Source organism: Prunus dulcis, chromosome 5, assembly GCF_902201215.1.
Source record: "Prunus dulcis chromosome 5, ALMONDv2, whole genome shotgun sequence".
Classification (NCBI taxonomy): domain Eukaryota; kingdom Viridiplantae; phylum Streptophyta; class Magnoliopsida; order Rosales; family Rosaceae; genus Prunus; species Prunus dulcis.
This window is the reverse complement of record NC_047654.1, coordinates 8,098,730-8,121,293: the sequence shown is the minus strand read 5'-3', so window position 1 is coordinate 8,121,293 and position 22,564 is coordinate 8,098,730. Positions and strand designations below refer to the sequence as shown.

At 38.8% G+C, this 22,564-nt stretch overlaps 2 protein-coding genes and 1 pseudogene across 2 annotated transcripts; all 3 read right to left on the bottom strand.

The window, feature by feature from the left end:
* Positions 1–402: 402 nt before the first annotated feature.
* On the bottom strand, positions 403–4,125 carry LOC117628019 (geraniol 8-hydroxylase-like). Its single transcript, XM_034360364.1, has 2 exons — positions 3,148–4,125; positions 403–1,128 (listed from the first exon to the last, which is right to left on the bottom strand). Exons 1-2 carry the CDS (start codon positions 4,108–4,110, stop codon positions 502–504), a joined length of 1,590 nt encoding a protein of 529 aa, XP_034216255.1. The 5' UTR covers positions 4,111–4,125; the 3' UTR covers positions 403–501.
* A 2,574-nt stretch (positions 4,126–6,699) lies between these two features.
* Positions 6,700–10,189, bottom strand: LOC117628202 (flavonoid 3'-monooxygenase CYP75B137-like). The gene is made up of 2 exons (XM_034360593.1): positions 9,200–10,189; positions 6,700–7,320 (listed from the first exon to the last, which is right to left on the bottom strand). The coding sequence occupies exons 1-2, from the start codon at positions 10,133–10,135 to the stop codon at positions 6,700–6,702; spliced, it is 1,557 nt and encodes a 518-aa protein (XP_034216484.1). The 5' UTR covers positions 10,136–10,189.
* A 7,728-nt stretch (positions 10,190–17,917) lies between these two features.
* Positions 17,918–22,564, bottom strand: LOC117628948 (annotated as a pseudogene).

The window sequence follows — 22,564 nt, the reverse complement described above, 5'->3', positions numbered from 1 at the left end:
TGGAAGGTGTGTAGAGCCGCGACAACGCTCTGGCTCGGGTGCCTGCACCACCTCCTTCCTGCTCCTTGGTTCTTATTCTTGTGCCTTTGGACTGCTTTGAGAGTTACTGGTTTTTGTGGTAGATCTGTGGTGTGGTTCTATTTTTTCTGTAACTTTTTTGGTTTCAATTCGTTGTTGTGCGGTGCTTTATTGCATTTAGTTGTGATTTTTTCTTTTGTTTATCTGTTGATATCTCCATCTGGGACAATCCCGTTGTTCTTGTTCATGTGATATCACCTATTAGTTTGTTTCCTTTAAGCTTCCTTACTCGGTTGCTCTGGCTTTTGTATGTCTTAGCCTTCCCATGTGTTTCTATCGAAGATTTGATCTTCCTGACCCAAAAAAAAAAAAAAAAAAAAGATGAACCACATAACGCAAATTTTTAATTAAAATTTCTATTTCCTTACTTTCTCCACTTATTTTTCTTACAACACACACCTTTAGGGGGACAGGAACCTTAATCTAAGCATAGAGCTCCAGTTTAGATAACCTGGGTGTTGGAATGGCAACTAATGGAGTCATTTTTCTTGTCACAACCCCAAACCTCTCTGAAAGATCAAGATTTGTTCCATAGGGCAACCTCCACTCAAACGAATGCAAGAATGAAGCCAGCACATAAATTAGCGTCCTCTCTGCCAAGGGCAGCCCTGCACATATTCTTCTGCCAGACCCAAATGGAAGATACTCAAACCTATTGCCCTTGTAATCAAACTTGCTTTGGTCGTTTAGGAACCTCTTGGGCCTAAATTCCAAGGGACTGTTCCAGACACTTGGGTCTCTTTGATTGGCCCAGATGTTCAGAAAAACACTTGAACCCTTGGGTATGTTGTAGCCTCCAATGGTGGTAGATTGAGTTGGCAAACGTGGAAGTAGCAGGGGCAAAGCTGGGTGCAATCTGAAGGTCTCCTTGATGACAGCATCTAAGTAATGTAATTTGGGCAAATGAAACTCTTCAACCAAGATGTTCAACCCCACAATCTCTGTTAGTTCTTTTTGAACTTCTCTCAATTCATCCGGATTTTGCATCAGTTCAGTCATCACCCATTCCACTGTTGTTGTTGTGGTGTCAGTTCCTCCCACCATAACGTCCTATATATTAAACAATTTAGAGCAACTCAATATATAGGAATGCACATATACATTATGTAGCCAATACAAGATAATCAAATTTTTTTTTATTAACCAAGGAACAGGATGCGAATTTGACTCCTCTTCTTATTTTGGAAATTACTAATTGGTTAGTCACTCTGAAAAAAGTTTGATCTTGTTGAACGTATATATAATTCAAATTTACAATATAATATATTTTAAGTAGTGTATATACAAATTTACAGTCTCACAATATAAGATGCTTTAAGTGTATTGAATTTATATATAGTTCCTAGTTTGACAAGATAAGTTAAAATAAGGTCTGGTCTAATATAGGCCTCTACAACTTCTATTTTTTAAAATTTCCTAGACATAAACCCATCACTTTTGAAATAACTCAAATTCAAACTGAGATATAAAAGGTCATAATACTCTTACATATATTTATAGCATATCAATTACTCCATTTTTTATTATTGGGCATTCCCTCTATTCCCGAAAATTTTGACCAATAAGAAATCCTTAAAATTTCTATCAGTATACAATCCCTCAAATTTCAACCCCAAAAAAAAAAAAAAAATTTCTAGAATTTCAACCAAAAAAAACACATTAAAATATATTATCAATGACAAATGATAAGTAAACTATTATCCCAAAAAAAAAAATTAGAAAGCCCAAGGGTAAGGGCGACACCGAAAACCGGATGTACCTATCTTGTACATATCCAATACGGAATAGGTAAATTATTATTTTTTTACCGATCTTTAATATAACTACAATAATATACCCATTTTGCACGGACAACACTTCCACCACCCAACTCCGCATGAAGATTCCCAGAACATTTTCTAAGAAACATTACAAAATAAATAAATATATATAAAGAAATCCCAAAAATCGTTTGCAACTTCATTTTGCTTTGCAAGTTGCACAAAGAACAAAGGAAAAAAAACACTAAAATATATTGAATTTACTGGGTTGATCATCAAATCAAACCTCTTCTTTAAAAAATATAAACCCTCAAAACCCAAATAGAACCCCATTGTATTTTGATTCCCATGATCATGAATGGTTCCTATGCTTCTCTCTCTCTCTCTGTGTCTCTCTCTGTCTCTCTCTGATATTCAAAATAAACTATTAATTTTATCTTATTTTCAATTATTTCTCTCAATCAAGAATTCCTTTTTGTCTTTTGAGTTCTGACGCCTAGATATGGTTGAAGGTTCTATTGTTTTTGGAAGAAGGAAGCATATTAGGTCTGACTTGAAAACAAATTAGCCAAGTAGAAAAAAACTAAAGATTCTAAGTTATAGTCCGGAAGGAAAAGAAAAGGGATTGGACTTCAATATGGCATGAAACTAGACAATAAAAATGGATATTTGAGTTTCAGAGTTTGGGTGGTTTCTGTTCACCTTTCTGAAGAAAGAAGTGGGACATTAGATTCCCTTTGTTTTATTTTCCTTAAGTAAAAGTGGCGATGTGTCATTTTTTTAACCCTTAGATTGAATTTGAATGATGTGTCAAGCATTAATATACAGAGAGAGTTTTAACTTTGTCCTTAAAAATCATTTTGCAAAGGGTAAATTTGTCTTTAAAATTTTGAAGATAAGGTGAGTCAGAAAATAAGATAGATAGGTGAAAATAACAGCACTCATTAAAAAGTATTTATATATTAATTCCTCCATTAATATATAAAATACAATAATGGCTTAATTTAGGGTATCTTAGAAATAAAAAAATTACAATAAATCAGATCTTATACTTGTTGAGTTAGATCCTAATTATCGAGTTTTATTTATATAAAAAAGAATTTTATTCAAAGAAAAATAAAGAGATGGGATTTAGGTGAGAAAAAATGAATTTGAAGGAATTTAACTAAATATACTATTAAAATAACATTATTGTGAACCCGGAAGCACGAACTGGGTTATGGATCTTGTCTCTACCAAAAGAAGAAAAAGAAATGGATCTTGTCTCCACCGAAAAAAAGAAAAAGATCTATGGATCTTGTACACGTACCGTGAGCAAGGCCAAGAGTTCTTGCATTGTAAGCGGTGTTGCACTATCTTTATTATGCTCCAAGAGGAACTGCAACAAGTCCTTCCTTCCATGTTTTTGTTGAAGCCCCTCATTTTCGGCTGGAGGCATACTCATCTGGATTTCTATGGCAGAAGTGAAGATCTTTTCAGTGACAGAAATAGCCTTCTGTTGTTGCCTCCTAATCCCTTGTATATCAAACCTAGCAAGCACGGGAAAAAAGTCTGAAACGTTCGGCTTTGCAAGCAACCCCATAATTTCTGTCACCACCTTCCGAAACTCAACCCCAATATCAGTTGCTCCCTTCTCTTCCTGCAGCGTCCCGCCCCATATCATGCGCTTGAGTGTGTTGATGCTGGTCATAAATGCCACCTCCCCCAAATCAACTGCGCTGCCAGCTCTGCCATAAATATAATTCAGAGACTTGTGAACCTCTTCTTTCCTCAGAGCATAGCAAGCATCAATGTTGGCATTGCTCAGCATTTGGCTAACGAACACCTTGCGCAACCGCCTCCAATCCGGCCCATACGTTCCAAACGCTATGTCAATGCCACCGTATGATGCAACCTGTGCAGCAACGGTGGAATCACGGTTGGAAAATATGGTGTCGTGGTCACGAACAACTTGTTTGACAAGAGTTGGTGATGTGATCACAAAGCATAGTTTTCTACCAAGTTTAAGTCTGTAAATAGGGCCGTAGGTTTTTGCCAACTTTGTGAAGTCGTGGTGAAGGTTGGGGCCTAGAAAGGGAAGGTACCCTAGCAGGGGAAGGCCACAGGGGCCTGGTGGCATTGGAGGGGTTGGTTTCCTCGACTTTTTCCAAGGCAACAGGAACCAGAAGAGAGTAAACAGTAGGGCTAAAAGGGTGGGAAAGATGAAGATTGCTTCATCTTTCTCAACGCTAGCAACAACATCCCAAAATGGTGACCACATTGTCTTCAACATTTTAATTGGTTTTTTTCTAAATGAAAGGTACCAACACACACACATGTATATATATAGGAACTTTTTGTTTTTATTTTGAACTCCACCGGATAAAATAATGGTTAAATTTTTCAGATAAGTGCTATATATCCAGAAGAAAAGGGCAGGAATTTCCGGCAGAAATGGTTTTAATGATTCAGATAAGACTTTCTAGGAAAAGATGAATAATAATCACAAGTGCCAAATAGTTTTGGTCAATATGTAAAAGTTCGGTGGACGTTAGCTAGATCGGCTACATAAATATTTCTGGCATTATTTGTATATTATTATTTATTTATTTTTCGATTTATGGCGGTGTCTTGATTCTTTGAACTGCAGAGAGGTCTTGGCCTGGATCTCATTCCCTGCCCATATAAATCTGTTTCTTTATAGCGAGGCCACATTTACGATTGCCACGTGCCTGTAACAGCCCAACTGACAGGATCGACATGAAATGATATGCCTCCATTTTAAAAATGCTAAATCAAATAAAATACACTCGGATTTAGAGTAGAGTCCTTTACTATCTCATCCTTAGTTACCATGGCTAAAAAGAGGAAAAATTCTTCTTCCAACAGACTTATTACTTGGCTTTTTATTTTAGAGAACCAATTTTTGGCTTTCTACATCTAGCAAGGATGAGAGAGAGAGAGAGGAAGAGAGAGAAAAAAAAAAAGAGTAAGAGAGATAGAGACATTTGGGAGGTTGGTGAGGTTGGATTTTTACTTTCCTTTTTAATATATTTGATTTGCAAGAGAGAGAAAGAGAAAATAATAATAAAATATTTCAAATTAGTTAAAATAGAGAACATTGCAGGAGGAAACATCTTTTAAGTGGTTAGCTATAATAGCTTTCTATCTATTTTATCTAAAATTTGGCTAAATATTTTTTTATCACAAATGGTCCATAAGGTTTGCAAAATTATTACATTTCGTCCCTAACATTTTTTTTGTGACACTAATGATCCTTAATGTTACCCTCTACACATCAAAATGGTCCGTGTCGTTAACTTTCGTCAAATTTTCTGTTAAATTGCTGAAGTGGCATATGTGTGGAGCCCACACATCCAATGGATTGAGCCACGTGGCTTAAAATGAAATAAAATATATTTTATTTCATTTTAAAACTTAAAATACATTTTTTAAAAATTTAATGGCTAGCTACTGTTTTTTTTTTCTTAAGAAAATTTAAATATTTTAAAAGTGTTTTTTAAAGGGATTTTAAGTTTTAAAATTTATTTTATTTTATTTAAAGCCATGTGCCTTTGGATGTGTGGGCTCCACTATCATATCCCATGATCGGCTCCGCCGTAGCACGATATTGTATATTTTGGGCCCCTCTCTCTGCCCTCACAGTTTTGTTTCTAAGAGCTCACGAGCAACTTCCCAGTGGGTCTGAGCTCCCAAAAGGCCTCGTGCTAGATTAAGGCGGTCATGTACATATAAAGCGCATTACTTCCTCTCCGTTGGTCGATGTGGGATGTTACAATCCACCCCCCTAAGGGGTCTGAAGTCCTCGTCGGCACACTCGCACCATACAGCAGAGTGGCTCTGATACCAAATTGTTACATCTCGTGATCGGCTTCGCCGTAGCACGATATTGTCCGCTTTGGGCCCCCCCTTTCTGCCCTCACGGTTTTGTTTCTAGGAGCTCACGAGCAACTTCCCAGTGGGTCACCCATTCTAGGGTTGCTCTAGCCCCCAACTCGCTTAACTTCGAAGTTCCCATGACTTCGAAGCCAGTGAGCTCCCAAAAGGCCTCGTGCTAGATGGAGGCGGGCATGTACATATAAGGCACATCACCCCTCTCCGTTGGTCGATGTGGGATGTTACATCCACACAATATGCCACGTCAGCAATTTAAAAGAAAATTTGACGGAAGCTAATGGCAGGGACCATTTTGATGTGTAGAGGGTAACGTTAAGGACCATTAGTGTCACAAAAAAAGTTATGTGCAAACCTCAAGGACCATTTGTGATTTAAAAAAAAAAAACATTTGGCTAAAATTTGGAGATGCTCTTATGTTGATGCATATATATAAGGAGGTATTACCGTTTATGAAGCATTGGGATCGTTGGCATTAATAAGTTCAATGTATGGAATGAGAGAGATTAAGTCTTTAAATACTATTCTCAGACTTCTCAAGGCAGTTGTTGAGAATTGAAATTGAACACAAAGAGAGCATTCTCTCCTTTTCTCATAATCTAAGTATTCTTAACATCAACATATTTAAGTGTTTTATCTTATCTTTTGTGCTTAGTTTCGGTTATACGTAGCTTGATGGTTGGTGGTTCATGTTTCCCAACACCCTTGCGCAAGTACTGTTACATCACACGTGCTCATTTATCATCGGAATCAGTAATTCTTCGGTATGTATAGAAAGTTCATAGGCCTTGAGGTTTTCCATTACCAACGCTATACATGAATTTTCGAGAGAGAAAATAACATTTGAATTAGTTCTCGATGTTAGACGGTCAAGTTGATAATCTTAATTATTGATCAAGTTCATATAAACTGTAGTTTAAGTACAACTTCAGTCATCAAAAGCATTAACATCTTGAAATATTGTAGGCTACTCATAGAGTGCTGGATCCGATAGCCTTGGAGTTGGGATGAGAACCAGAGGTATCTTCTTCTTCATCACAATCCCAAACTTCTCTGAAAGATCCAACTCCTCCCCCTGTGGCAATTTCCAGTCAAAGGAATGCAAGAGTGTAGCAAGTGTATATACCACCATCCTCTCAGCCATTGCTGTCCCAGCACATATTCTTCTGCCTGACCCGAATGGTAAATAGTTGAAGTCACGTCCACTATAGTCCCATTTGCCATGCAAGAACCTGTCTGGATCAAAATCCAATGGGTCTTCCCAGTTAGAAGGGTCTCTATGAATAGCCCATGCATTAACAAGAACCCTAGAACCCTTTGGAATGGTGTAGCCTCCCACTGTGCATGTTTCACTTGGGCAGTGAGGGATTAAAAGTGGCGCGACTGGGTGCAGGCGCAGAGTTTCTTTCATCACAGCTTGTAAGTATGGTAATTTGGAAATATGAGTTTCTTGTACAATGTTGCCTTTGCCAACTACATCGTCCAATTCTCCCTTGGCTTTTCCCATCACCGCTAGTTTGTTCATGGTTTCAGCGAGTGCAAACTCAACTGTGTCGGCGGTTGTTTCAGTCCCACCAAGCATCATATCCTGTCCTCAGTCATATTGTTAACCATCATGTTAATGTGATAGTTTGTTTACATTTCACATGAAACAAGAGAAAGATATATATATATATATATATATATATATATATATATATATATGCTTTGGCTTTACAAGGCACGTTATTTTGCTAGACTATTTGCCATGTATCATTTTGAAAAACAATTAAAACTTTATTACAGCTGGACATAAAAACCCAATTATAACCCTTTGAAATAAAATTTAAAAACTAAAAGATCATGAAAAAGTTGTAACCGCCCACCTCGACCCAGTCTCCTACCGCCCCCTCCCTCCCTTGGTCATCGTCCCCTCCCTCTCTCTCCTCCTTCTCACGCAGTACAACAACTTAACCATATCTGAATCCTTCATTCTCACCCCTTCTCCTCTTTGAAGGTCTCACTCATTTGTTGACTACAAATTTTCAAATTGTCATCAAATCTGTAAAAGCTTGATGTGAGAGATGGGTGTGTGCTTCCTTGGGGTTCAAGAGACCTTTCAGTTTTAGAGAGAGAGAGAGAGAGAGAGAGGCAGTAAAGGGAGGCAGTGCATGGTAAGGGGTTGGGTCGGGTGCAGGGCTGGAATTAGGGATTCCAATTCCATTCCAAAAAATAGAGTTGATGGACCATTTGATCAAATAATTTAGTTGAGGGACCAAAATGTAAATCAAGTATAAATTTGAGAACCATTTGAGTAATTTACCCTTAAAGTTAAGCATTGGGATAGAAATCACTTATCTCATTATTTTGGCTTTTAAGAGCATCTCCACCCGAGCTGTCAAAAGCCAAGTGGAATGCTAAACGGCTAGAAAAGGTGACTCACTCATATCCACCCGAAGTGCTATATCCGACGTGTAAATAACGTCTTGTGAACTAGCGGCAATTTTGACAGCAAGAAACAAAGACGTTATTTCAATTATCGATAGCTTTTTAATGAATGGGCCTTGCCTGCTGTGTATAAAAGTGACGTTTTCAAGCTTCCATATGCTTTTCTCTTACCATATTTTCATTGTTTTTCATATATTCTTTAGTAAAATAATAATTTTATTTAACAGTTCGGGTGGAATAAGAAGTTGTCCATAATGTTAAATTGCCATATAGGCCGTGAAATACAAATTTGATGTTTTTTATTTGACATTTCCCTTGGAGATGCTCTAATAAGATCCATGAATTTGGAATAGTTTGGCTTTTAATAAATTTCATGTATTTGGAATACTTAGAGTTCTCAATGTATTTAGATTGATGGGGTTCATTATCTAGATTAGTAAGGTTGATTAATTTGAGTCCAAACCGTCAGATGGTTGATAGCTATTGAGAATTGATTAGTTCGGGATACTTACATGGCATCCCTGTGGTAGGGAAGTATTTTTCCTATACTAGTCCACGGATTTAGAACTAGTTTCGACGAGTTCTATGATATAGGGATCAAAAACTCTTCAATTGGGGATGCAAGTCATTCTATAGTGAGAGCCTAATATATGGCTCTTAGGTGCGACCTTATTTCTTAACTGTTGGATCACATTGGTTACTTGTTGGATCAAATTGATTTGCCTGATCTAACGATTAAAATATAAGGCTTCACCTAAGGATCATATATAAGGTCCTCACTATAAAATTCTTGTTGGGATGCCTTTTAGGCATTTGAGCTCTATATTTTTTAGGCCCAAAATGGCACAGCCCCATTTAAGGCCCCATTTTGCTATTTTTCCCCAATACAGATTGGTTCAGTATGGAAGGTTATGATTATGAACAACGTGCAAGTGTTTGGATTGAACGAAAATTCCAAAAGCAAAATCAAAGGTTTGAATTGCATCATCTGGGCATTTAGCTTTTGTATGTAAATTAAGTTTTGAAGAATGTTCACATACCATGAGCAGAGCTTTGATGTGAGTCATGGTCAGAGGCGTCTTGGAATCTCCTCCCTCCTCTTTCAATTTCAACAAAAAAGTCAAAAAATCTTGACTCTCTTTCGCGCCTTCCTCCTCCATCCTCAGCCGTTGATCAATCATCTGCTCAAATATCCCATCAAACCTCCGCACCAGCCCCTCCATCTGCTTCTTTATACCCTGCAAATCGAACCGACCCAAACCCGGAAAAAAATCCGAAACATTGGGCCGACCTATGAGCCCCGTCATCTCCGACACCACTTTCCGAAACTCCGCCCCGAGCCCGGCCCTCTCCTCCCCGTCCACCGCCGCGATGCAGCCGCCACATATCATGTTAGAGATGACGTTAAGCGACGTCAGGAAGATCTGCTCCCCCACGTTTACGGGCGACCCGGCCCTACCGTACAAGTAACCGACCATCTTTCGGACCTGGTTTTGGCGGATCGATTGGAACGAGTCCAGCGCGGCGCCGCCGAGCATCTTCAGCACGCAGGCCTTTCTCAGCATCCGCCACTCCGGCCCGTGCGGGCTCCACAAGACGTCGGCCCCTCCGTAGAAGGCGATCCGGGCCGCTACGGGAACGTCACGGTTGGCGAAGGTGACGTCACTGTCTTTGAGGACCTCGCGGGCGGAGGAAGGGGAGTTGATGACGACGCAGGTCATGGTACCGAGGCGGAGCTTGAAGATTGGGCCATAGGTGTGGGCCAGGCTGGTGAAGTAGGAGTTTAGTTCTGGGTCGAGAGAGAGAAGGTTACCGAGCAAGGGCATGCCCAATGGGCCTGGGGGCAATGGTGAGATTCTGTTGCGGGACTTTTTCATGCACAGCCATACACACCAGATGCTTGCGAAAATGGCTGAGAGAGTGTAGAGAAGAAGCCAACTCTCATCATTTGTGGTACTAGTTTTGAACCAATTCATGGTAAGCTTCAAATTGGGATTTGAGTTTTGTGTGAAGAAATAAAGGAAGAAGGGGAGGACTCTGTGTGGTGCAGCGTACAATTGACTCAATGGGGCCTACCAATATATAAAATAAAGGGAGAAAGGGAAGGACTCAGTGTGTTGCTAGTGAATATCCAGTGTACACTCAATGGCGGCTACCAATGCGGTTGTTTTAATTTAGACCACGTGTTTTTGCATGCAAACCTAAAGCACGGTTGCAAATTGCAATGCAATCAACTAACTCTTTATTTAATTGTAATATTTAGAACATGTTGACTAAAAGAAAACCACGTGATTTAAGGAAATTGGCAAGATAGTGATCAACTTTTCCATTAATCATTGAGCAATGATTATATATATTTGTCGTTTTGGTGCTTACTTACTGGAATGCATTATTGCTAGTAATTTAATTACATGAATAGTAATATGAATGTATAATCCAAATTCAAAGTAATTACAATATGAACTGTAAAATTTAATTGACAGAAGAAATCAAGAACGAGTGCAACAAGATCTCACTTGTGAAATGAGATGAAACACATAACACAAATTTATTTCAGTTTCCATACTTTCTTCATTTATTTTTCTTACAACAATATGCACTCACACGTTTATGGAGACATGAACACTAACTAATCTAAGGGTAGAGCTCCAATTTTGACAACCCGGATGTCTCCTTGATGACAGCATCTAAGTAATGTAATTTGGGCAAATGAAACTCTTCCACCAAGTTGTTCAACCCCACAATTTCTATTAATTCTTCTTGAACTTTTCTCATTTCTTCTGGATTTTTGCATCAGCTCAGTCATCACCCATTCCATTGTTGTTGTGGTGGTGTCACTTCCACTTACGATAACGTCCTATAAACAATTCAAAACAACTTAGTAATGAAAGAGGGGAATTCAAATTTAGAACTTCTTTCAATTTTAGTAATGAGAATTACACAATTACACGACAAGCTTGTTAGTCACCCTAATAAATTGAATATATATGATTCATGAATGTCAAAACATTTATTCTAGTACCACATTTTTCTTGAAAGTGAATAATATGACGAAAAAAAGGTCCAATATACTTGAAATTTTGATCACGTATTTGGTATTTGTATATACATAGAGTTTCAGCGGAGAGATTCCTATTTGAGGGACACCCTTGTGGGGCTCATCTATATTGTATTTTTATAATTCGATCCGTACAGTTTTTAACTATTCCTTCAAATATCATCTCTGCAAAAAATCACTTGAATTTGATATCATATGACTACTCAATTGATGGTTGCAGTTTTAGTGTTTTCTCGAACCACTGGAATCAACTATTTTGTTGATCACAAACAATTAGATGTCGTAATGGTTTTCAATTTTACTAATTTCTTGCAAGGATAATCTTTGAATGAACGGTTCGAATTGTTGTTTTGCACCCTACAATGTTTCCCTCAATATAAAACTAAGGGTAAACTACAGTAAACCCCCCAACCTATAGGGTAATTTACGTGTTCATACCCGATTTTAGGGACATTTATGGGTACATACTCAACGTCACAGAAAACCTACATATTGCCCCCTCCGTTAGCGAGTTCGTCAAGAAATCTATTATGTGCCTACGTGGCGTCTAGTTGGACAATTTTTTAAGGGCATTTTCGGCAGATCAAGTCCCTGGGTTTCACGCCCAAAACAACACGTGGTTTATTTTAATTCAAAAAAGAAAAATAGAAAACCCCCAAATCGAGTTCCATATCTAAGCCCCCACTCAGACCTAGCCCCCAAATCGATAGAAGTGGATGCCCAGGTTCCAATTCAAAGAAGACAAAGACGACGATGTAGACGAGGTTGATGATGTCTGCAAATCAAAGATGCGAAGTGGGCCAGCCCATTTGTCACTGCGGCAATCAATGTTGTCTGACGACGTCGTGGACTGACAACAACACTGGGAGAAGATTTTGGGGCTGCGCCGATTATGGGGTAAGAAGAGGTTGTGCATTCTTTGAAGGGTATGATCCATAGGTATGCGAAAGGTCCAAGATTGTGATATCTGGACTATTGAAATGATTGCATAAGGAAGAAGAGGAAAACCGAAAATTGAAAAAAGAGGTTGGAGCTACCTTGAAAGCACAAAGATTTCTACGAGCAAGTGTTCAAGGTTCTTGGATTTTTTTGATTGTGTTGTTGGGAATGCTAGTACTAGAATGGAGAGACTCTGGATCTTCCAAGAATGTGAAATTAGCACTTACATTTTAGGGTCTATATCTTAGAAGAGTTGGGTGATGTTTTTTGTGGCCATTTGTGGGACATTTTGGAAAATCAAAGTGCTTTGTGTATGAAAGGTCTGTTTCTTGTAATTTCCCATGTGAAGTTGTATGAAAGATGTTTATGTATGAACAATTGTGAGGCAATTTGGAAATGCAGACTGTTTATGTATGCACAATTGTTAGGGAATTTCCAATTGAACAATTGCTTGAAGGCAAATTCCATTATATTTTGAGTTCAAAATACATACATACTTTTCCAACATTTGCAGCTCAAATTTACAAAATGAACATGAGCACCTAATCTGGAATACAATAAAACAGCTACCAAAAGTAAACTTATCAGGCCACATCACAAAACCAGAAGTTGTACTAGTTCAAAACAAAATGGAATTTGTATAAACTAAGAACTAAGAACTAAGAGCCTATGTTCTCTGTCTCTTGGATGCTCTCAATCCTATTCAAGCAGTTTCAGCTGCATTTGGCTGGGAAGCATTTAGTGCAGCCTTCTTTGCAGCAGCCGCAGCCTTTGCCCTTGCATATGCAAGCTTTCTCCTAACTCTTGCAGCTACTTTTGCTTCATCCTACAGATAAAATACACTTTCAGCTTCAAACAATAAAACAATGAAATTGCTTTTCCATTTCAAAGAAGAAACAGCATAACATTTCATCAATAGCCTAGCAATAAAAATAGGCACTCACAGCAGCAACTGCAGGGTCTTGATTAGATATTTTTCTTGGTCTTCCTTTACCCCTTGAAAGGGTTTTTCATTTTGAGGTAGATTTCGATGGTGAGTGGTTTTGTTATGGACAGTTAAGCCACAAATACTACACCTCATTTGCATTCCTTGTCTTCCCAACCATTTTTTCCCAGTCTTATCTATTCTCTCTTCAGCTCCTTTTATCCTCACCTCTCTAGGTCTTCCAGGTTGTCTAGTGTAGGCTGATGGCTTTATTGCTGTCTGGTTGGTCTTCTCTCATAGCTGTGATCCATTAATTGGCATAATGAGATTGTTATAGAGGGCCATGTAACTGTCCTTGCTATAGTATGAATGCACATAATCCTCCACAGCTTTACCTCCTTTGTAATGTATGGCAATAATTCCATGAGCACAAGGAATGCCTGACAAGTCCCACTTTCTGCAAGAACAAGTGTGATTATCCAAATCCACCACATATTGGTCACCTCTTCCTGCATCCAGTTGATATTTAGGACCACCAGACCACTGCACAGTACAATTACATGCTTCTAACTTTTTCTGTTGCACATGGTCAAAAATGTTCTTGCATATTTGATGAGGCCAACTGCTCATCTTGTCCCTCCTCCACTGGATCCTTCTCATAAACACGCACCTAATCATCTCTAGCATTGTGATAATTGGCATGTTCCTTGCTGTCTTGATAATATTATTGAAGCTTTCACACAAGTTATTCTGCAGTATATCACACTTAATATGTGTTTTGAAATGAGACTTACTCCATTGTGTTGGTGGCTTCTCAGCAAGCCACTCCCATGCATTGCTATCTAAGGTCTTCATTACTTCCATTTGATACTTAAAACAAGGCACATTAGTAGCTCTAGCACATGTCCATAACTGATCCCTCAATACTTTACCTTTATACGTTTTGTTGAAGTTATCCCAAAGGTGCCTCACACAGAATCTTGTCTCAGTATTAGGCACAATGTCTTCAAATGCACCAGGTAGTCCTTTTTGCTTGTCAGATATAAAGGCTCATCCATGGAAATTAACAATGTCCACATCCTTGGCCAACAAATCAATGAACCATGTCCATGACTCCCTTGTTTCCATCTCAACCACAGCATATGCTAGCACCCAAGTCTCGTTATTGGGATCGATCCCAACTGCTGTAAGCAACTGTTCACTGTAAACCCCTTTTAAATGGTAGGCATCTAACCCAATAAAACACCTACAGTTCATCTTAAACCATCTCTTTAATGGTTCTAAACAAATGTACAAATGCTTGAAAACAGTTTCACCATCAACAAACTCACACTGCATCTTTGTTGTGGAGCCAGGGTTTTTGTCTTCCAGCTCATGGCAATAATCCCAGAGCATGGCATATTGCTCAGCAACTGATCATTCGAAGTGCGTCTGCCTTTGCCCTGTAAGCTTTCATCCTAGATATACCTAATTTAAACTCAGAAGATGCTGTATTCACTATAGACTGTGGAGGCATGGTAAGATTTGACTGAATCCTAGGCAGGAACTTCTCTGTCAACCATTTACTTGAGGCTTGTGTGTTTTCAAATACTCTGACACAATTGTGATTGAGATTTAGTATTTCACCACCAAGCTTCGATCTGTAGGGTTTTTTCAAGCCACATAAATCTGCCATGGACAGCTCACTACTTTACAAACTGCCTTCAGCTTATACTTTTCATTCCTGGTGAAAGTGACCTCTTTCCCATTCAACAAGCAATATTCATGAACAGCTTCTCTGAAAACCTTGCAGTCACTGAATATCATTCCAGTATCAAAAACAGGGTTTTGTTTGTCTGTTTCATGGTTGTAGTGTTTGAATTTTTTCCCCCTTGCAACTGTTTCATCATCTTCATCTGAATGAACACTTCTTAACTCATCCTCCACTACTTGATCCCCTCTTCCAATCGGTGTCTTCAAGATCTGTGTGGTGAAAATTCGTAGTCCGAGAAAGCTGCTCCCTATTTTGACCAGTCTGTGAAGGTTGGTCTTCATTTTGACCAGTCTGTGAAGGGTGGTCCCCACTTGGACCAGCTTGTGAAGGATGGTCCCCACTTGGACCAGCATGTAAAGGTTGGTCCCCACTTGGACCTTCACCCTCATTAACAACACCGCCTTCATTAACAACACCACTTTCATTAACAGCACCACATTCACCCTCATTTATCTCTTCATCTTCAAGAGGCTGAAAAGTATCTTTAACTAGGGCATGGTCTGCAATCCAATGTTGCAAAAATATGGTTTCCTCAACTATCTCTTCAATGTTTCCCCCCCATACTCACTGTCAATAAAAGTAGATGCATCTGATAAGGATGCATCACTATCTTCCCGTTCTGTTGCACTTGCCATTGCCACACATTTACCCTTTGAAGACCTTGTAGCCCTTGCCCTCTTTGGTGCCTCAGGTTTAGCCACTTCTTTACCCTTTGAAGACCTTGTAGCCCTTACACTCTTTGGTAGCTCAGGTTCAGCCACTTCCTTATCCTTTGAAGACCTTGCAGCCTTTACCTTCTTTGCTGCCTCAGCCACTGTTTTACCTTTTGCATTCTTTGGTGCGTCAGGTTCTAAAAAATCCCCAACATCCTCCACTGGTTCTTGCTCCACTATCTTCACTGTTTTACCCTTTGCATTCGTTGGCTGCTCAATATTGCTCTTTGTCTTATAAGGAACAAGAGGAATAGAATCAGCACATCCTATATCCTCAATCACGACTGACCTCTATTTTTGTACCCCAGAACCTTCCACCCTTTGCAGCTCGATCTCTTTGTGTTTGTTTAAAAAGGTATAAGGTTCATTAGCCAATTGTGTCAAAAATATATCTATCTCCCTTACTCCTGGCACACATTCACACATTTTCATAACATCTTCATCAGACATAAACTTCTCTACAGAAGCAGAGTTGGGAAGCTCATAGTGATATAACACTATACCATCATAGCCTAAGTCTTTAAGCATCAGACCAATTTCAAACATAGACATTTGGTCCTTATCGCAAAAATCAATGAAATCCAGAGTCCCATTTACATACAGGTTGTCACATAAAGAACCCCCATGGTTCATTCGAATAGTAAACTTATCATCTTCGCCTACAAAGCCACATAACAGTCAAACCTATCAATACACAATTGTTCAATATTTAATTGGTGACTAGACAAGGACATAAACAAATGCAGAGGTTTTGGACCACTAAGTATTGTCTCGAATCGAAAGCAGTTTGGTTTGAAAAAAAAAAGTGCTTTTTTTTAATGCCTTTCCAGCAACACAACGACAGAAATGGACCATGGACCACAAATATCACTATCAAGCACACTTCAAAGCAACTGAAAGGTTTAGACAAAATCAAACCGCATGCATCTTAACCCTTTGCGAGGAAACCAAAAAGCAAGAAAAGTTAAAACTGCCTTCAACTCACAGTAACGAGGAGCACGACAACCACGAGGACGAATACCCCACGACATCTCGAATTACAGCAACCCAGCCTTCTTTGCGCTTTCGATCGATGCAAAATGGGGATTAGGTTTCAATTTGTGCAATCAATTTCGATTTTGGGGGGAATCGATTTCGGTGGGGGGGGTTATGGACGATGAGCTTCTGGAACATGATTCGGGGGTTTTTTTGTTTTGAATTACATAATGCCACATGTTGTTTTGGGTGCGAAACCCAGGGACGTGAGATGTCGAAAATGCCCTTAACAGATTTCCTGAATTACAGAAGGCTAGACGCCACGTAGGCACATAACAGATTTCCTGACGGACTTGCTAACGGAGGGGGCAATACGTAGGTTTTCTGTGACGTTGAGTATGTACCCATAGATGTCCCCAAAATCGGGTATAAACTTGTGAATGACCCTATAGATTGAGGAATTTACTGTAGTTGGCCATAAAACTAAACTACCTGAAAGCATAAATGAGATATGGATCTTGTCTCAACCCAAAAAAACAAAGGAAAAAGAAAAAAACGAAATGGATATAGTAGGCACCGTGAGCAAGGCCTTGAGTTCTTGCATTGTGAGTGTTGCATTATTTAATCTTTTATTATGTATATATATATATATATATATATAGGAACTTTTTGTTTTTATTTTGAACTCCACCGGATAAAATAATGGTTAAAATTTTCAGATAAGTGCTATATATCCAGAAGAAAACGGTAGGAATTTCAGGCAGAAATGGTTTTAATTATTCAGATAAGAACTCTAGGAAAAGATGAATAATAATCACAAGTGCCAAATAGTTTTGGTCAATATCTAAAAGTTCGGTGGACGTTAGCTAGATCGGCTACATAAATTTTTGTGGCATTATTTGTATATTATTATTTATTTATTCGATTTATGGCGGTGTCTTGATTCTTTGAACTGCTGGATCTCATTCCCTGCCCATATAAATCTGTTTCTTTATAGCGAGGCCACATTTTACGATTGCCACGTGCCTGTAGCAGCCCAACTAAAGAGAATTTAATTAAAATGTGAAGATTCTCATGGAGGTATTATAGTTCATGAAGCATTGGGATTGGTGGCATTAATAAGTTCATTGTACGGATGAGAAATTAATTCTTTAAATACTATTCTCAGACTTCTCAAGGCAGTTGTTGAGAATTGAAATTGAACACAGAGAGTATTCTCTCATTTTCTCATAATCTAAGTATTCTTAACATCAACAGGTTCGAGTGTTTTATCTTGTCTGTATGTAATGTGTAGAAGCTCATAGCCCTTGAGGTTTTCCATTACCAATGCTATACATGAATTTTCGAGAGAGGAAATAACATTTGAATTAGTTCTCGATGTTAGACGGTCAAGTTGCTAATCTTAATTGTTGATCAAGTTCAAATTGTTAGCTTGATATAAACCGTAGTTGAAGTACAACTTCAATTATCAAAAGCATCAACATCTTGAAATATTGTAGGCTACTCATATAGTGCTGGATCCGATAGCCTTGGAGTTGGGATGAGAACCAGAGGTATCTTCTTCTTCATCACAATCCCAAACTTCTCTGAAAGATCCAGCTCCTCCCCCTGTGGCAATTTCCAGTCAAAGGAATGCAAGAGTGTAGCAAGTGTATATACCACCATCCTCTCAGCCATTCCTGCCCCCAACACATATTCTTCTGCCTGACCCAAATGGTAAATAGTTGAAGTCACGTCCACTATAGTCCCATTTGCCATGCAAGAACCTGTCTGGATCAAAATCCAATGGATCTTCCCAGTTAGAAGGGTCCCTATGAATAGTCCATGCATTAACAAGAACCCTAGAACCCTTTGGAATGGTGTAACCTCCCACTGTGCATGTTTCACTTGGGCAGTGAGGGGGTAAAAGTGGCGCGACTGGGTGCAGGCGTAGAGTTTCTTTCATCACAGCTTGTAAGTATGGTAATTTGGAAATATGAGTTTCTTGTACAATGCTGTCTTTGCCAACTACGTCGTCCAATTCTCTCTTGGCTTTTCCCATCACCGCCGGTTTGGTCATGGTTTCCGCAAATGCAAACTCAGCTGTGTTGGAGGTTGTGTCAGTCCCACCAAGCATCATATCCTGCCCTCAATCATATTGTTAAACATCATGTTAATGTGATAGTCTGTTTACAATTCATATGAAATAAGAGAAAAATATATATATATGCTTACACTCCACAAGGCACGTTATTTTGCTAAACTATTTGGTACCCTAAGATTCCAGGAGATTGTGAATTGAACTAAATGATCACATTAATTTGTCTAAAATTTGGTACTGTAAGATTCTCGTACCCTAAAATTTGTTATGGACACATCCTAATTCTAGTACCCTAAAATTTGTTATGGACACTCAATTACTCATGATACCATTATTGTGTTTTTAAACTATACCTTCCCCCTTTGTTGTGGCACTGAAAGGAAGCTTGGATTTGTTATCAAAGTTGCTCACTACACCAAGTCACTTTTAAAATATTCCCACTATAATCCTTAAAAACTTTATTTTATTTCTTTGATACTTCAAAGGAAAACTAATAATTATCCCAAAATAATCTTTTCAAATCCCAATTGAATACACCCCTTAAAACTAAACTACAAATCAAAGCTATAAATAAATAAATAAATGACAACCTAATATTTTTCTCAAAAAGTTAAGTTAATCTGGATGAGAAATTGGGAAAACTAACAATCACAAGTTTGGTCGAGTATATGCTGCCAATCATTTTTTACCTCTTATTATAGTGTGTGGTTCTGGAGGAGCACGCATGCAAAAAGGATGTTTGAGCTTGATGCAAATGGCCAAAATATTTTCTGCTTTATATGATTATCAATCAAATAAAAAGTTATTTTATGTATCAATCCTTATATGTCTTACCAGAAATTATAGAATAGTACTGTATCACCACGTCAGCCGGTGATACTCCTATTTAAAATTTGCCATCTGTCATTTTTAAAAACAATTAAAACTTTGTTTTACAGTTGGACAAAAAACCCAACTATAACCCTTTGAAATAAAATTTAAAAAATAAAAGATCATGAAAAAGATGGAACAGCCCACCTCGACCCAGTCTCCTACCGCCCCCTCCCTCTCTCTCTCTCTCTCTCTCTCCCTCTTCTCACGCAGTTCAACAACTTAACCATATTTGAATCCTTCATTCTCACCCTTTTGATGGCTACCCCAAGACCTAGTTATATTTCTCCCTTTTGAAGATCTCACTTATTTGTTGACTACTAATTTTCAGATTGTCATCAAATCTGTAAAAGCTTGATGTGAGAGATGGGTGTTGATGGTAATTGAATTTCAGTGCTTAAGATATGTTGCATGTGCTTGCATCGGTTTAGGAGACCTTTCAGTTTTAGAGAGAGAGAGAGAGAGAGAGAGAGAGAGAGAGAGAGAGAGAGAGAGAAAGAGAGGCAATAAAGGGAGGCGTGTGCATGGTAAGGGGTTGGGTCTGGTGCAGGGTTGGAATAATACGAAAATTTCAGAATTTCGACATCCATTCCAATTCAGAAAACTCGGAATTTTTGGAATTATACGAAAATTTCGGAACTTATATATTTTGGAATATTTTTGGAAAGTTTTGGAAACTCATTGAAAATTTTAAACATGTCTAACAATTTAAAAGGTTAAAATTTTCTCAAAATTGAAAAATCATACGGAAAAGCTCTAAAAACTATTATATGCTATCATTTATACGTTGTTATCCGTTATGAAATAGCTCGTCTAGGTCTATTTGGTCATTAAGTCATATCAAATTCAATATGAAGCGAATCATTATGAGTAGTCTAAGTGATGCAGATAAGGAAACATTAAGGTTAAGCATTGGAATAGAAAGCACTTATCTCATTATTTTGGCTTTTAAGAGCATCTCCACCCGAGCTGTCAAAAGCCAAGTAGAGTGCTAAACGGCTAGAAAAGGTGGCTCACTCATATCCACCTGAAGTGCTATATCCGACGTGTAAAGACGCTATTTCAATTATCGAGAGCTTTTTAATGAATGGGCCCCACCTACTGTGTATAAAAGTGATGTTTTTAGGCTTACATATGCTTTTCTCTTACCATATTTTCATTGTTTTTCATTTATTCTTTAATAAAATAATAATTTTATTTAACAATTCAGGTGGAATAAGAAGTTGTCCATAATGTCAAATTGCCATACAGGCCGTCAAATACAAATTTGATGTTTTTTATCTAACATTTTCCTTGGAGATGCTCTAATAAGATCCATGAATTTGAAATAGTTTGGCTTTTAATAAATTTCATGTATTTGGAATACTTAGAGTTCTCAATGTATCTAGATTAATGGGGTTCATTATCTAGATTAGTGAGGTTCATTAATTTGGGTCCAAAGTTTTTTTTTTTCATTAGTATGGTTGACACCTGTCGAGAACTGATTGGTTGGGGATACTTACATGGCATCCCTGTGCCAGGGAAGTTTTACTCCTAGACTATTCCACGGATTTAGAACTAGTTTCGGGGAGTTTTATGATATAGGGCCCGAAAACTTTTCAATTGGGGATGCAAGTCATTCTATAGTGATGGTCTATTATATGGCCTTTAGGTGATGCCCTATTCTTTAATTATTGGATCAAAATAGTTAGTCGTTGAATCAAATTGATTAGTCTGATCCATTGATTCAACGATTAAGAGAGAATACATCGCCTAAGGGTCATATACAAGATCCTCACTATAGAATTATTGTTGGGATGCGTTTTTGCATTTAAACTCTATATTTTTTAGGCTCAAAATGGTACAGCCCCATTTAAGGCCCCATTGGGGATGGCCTGAAGTTAAAAACCTTTGTTTTTTATTTTTATTTTTTAAAGGTTTAGGAATATAGCTATATTTGTTTTTGGTGATTAAGAGGAATATAGGTATATTTGAATTCTAAAAATTTTGCTATTTTTTCCCAATACAGATTGGTTCAGTATGGAAGGTTATGAACAACATGCAAGTGTTTGGATTGAACGAAAATTCCAAAAGCAAAATCAAAGGTTTGAATTGCATCATCTGGGCATTTAGCTTTTGTATGTAAATCAAGTTTTGAAGAATAGTAGTTCACATACCATGAGCAGAGCTTTGATGTGAGTCATGGTCAGAGGCGTCTTGGATTCTCCTCCCTCCTCTTTCAATTTCAACAAAAAAGTCAAAAAATCTTGACTCTCTTTCGCGCCTTCCTCCTCCATCTTCAGCCGTTGATCAATCATCTGCTCAAATATCCCATCAAACCTCCGCAACAGCCCCTCCATCTGCTTCTTTATACCCTGCAAATCGAACCGACCCAAACCCGGAAAAAAATCCGAAACATTGGGCCGACTTATGAGCCCCATCATCTCCTACACTACTTTTCGAAACTCCGCCCCGAGCCCGGCCCTCTCCTCCCCGTCCTCTGCCGCGATGCAGCCGCCACATATCATGTTAGAGATGACGTTAAGCGACGTCAGGAAGATCTGCTCGCCCACGTTTACGGGCGACCCGGCCCGACTGTACAAGTACCCGACCGTCTTTCGGACCTTGTTTTGGCGGATCGATTGGAACGAGTCTAGCGCGGTGCCGCCGAGCATCTTCAGCACGCAGACCTTTCTCAGCATTCGCCATTCCGGCCCGTGTGGGCTCCACAAGACGTCGGCTCCTCCGTAGAAGGCAATCCGGGCCGCTACGGGGACGTCACGGTTGGCGAAGGTAACGTCACGGTCTTTGAGGACCTCGCGGGCGGAGGAAGGGGAGTTGATGACGACGCAGGTCATGCCGCCGAGGCGGAGCTTGAAGATTGGGCCATAGGTGTGGGCCAGGCCGGCGAAGTAGGAGTGGAGTTCTGGATCGAGAGAAAGAAGGTTACCGAGTAAGGGCATTCCCAATGGGCCTGGGGGCAAAGGTGGGATTTTGTTGCGGGACTTTTTTTTGCACAGCCATGCACACCAGATGGTTGCGAAAATGGCTGAGAAAGTGGAGAGAAGAAGCCAACTCTCATCATTTCTGGTACTAGTTTTGAACGAATTCAT

Excerpts from the sequence above, each read along its gene's own strand:
- LOC117628202 (XM_034360593.1), bottom strand. The coding sequence starts at position 10,135 with ATGAATTGGTTCAAAACTAGTACCACAAATGATGAGAGTTGGCTTCTT. Across the intron at positions 7,321-9,199 it reads ACATCAAAGCTCTGCTCATG|GATATGATGCTTGGTGGGAC; the intron begins GTATGTGAACAT and ends GACTGAGGACAG.
- LOC117628019 (XM_034360364.1), bottom strand. The coding sequence starts at position 4,110 with ATGTTGAAGACAATGTGGTCACCATTTTGGGATGTTGTTGCTAGCGTT. Across the intron at positions 1,129-3,147 it reads AACTCTTGGCCTTGCTCACG|GACGTTATGGTGGGAGGAAC; the intron begins GTACGTGTACAA and ends TTTAATATATAG.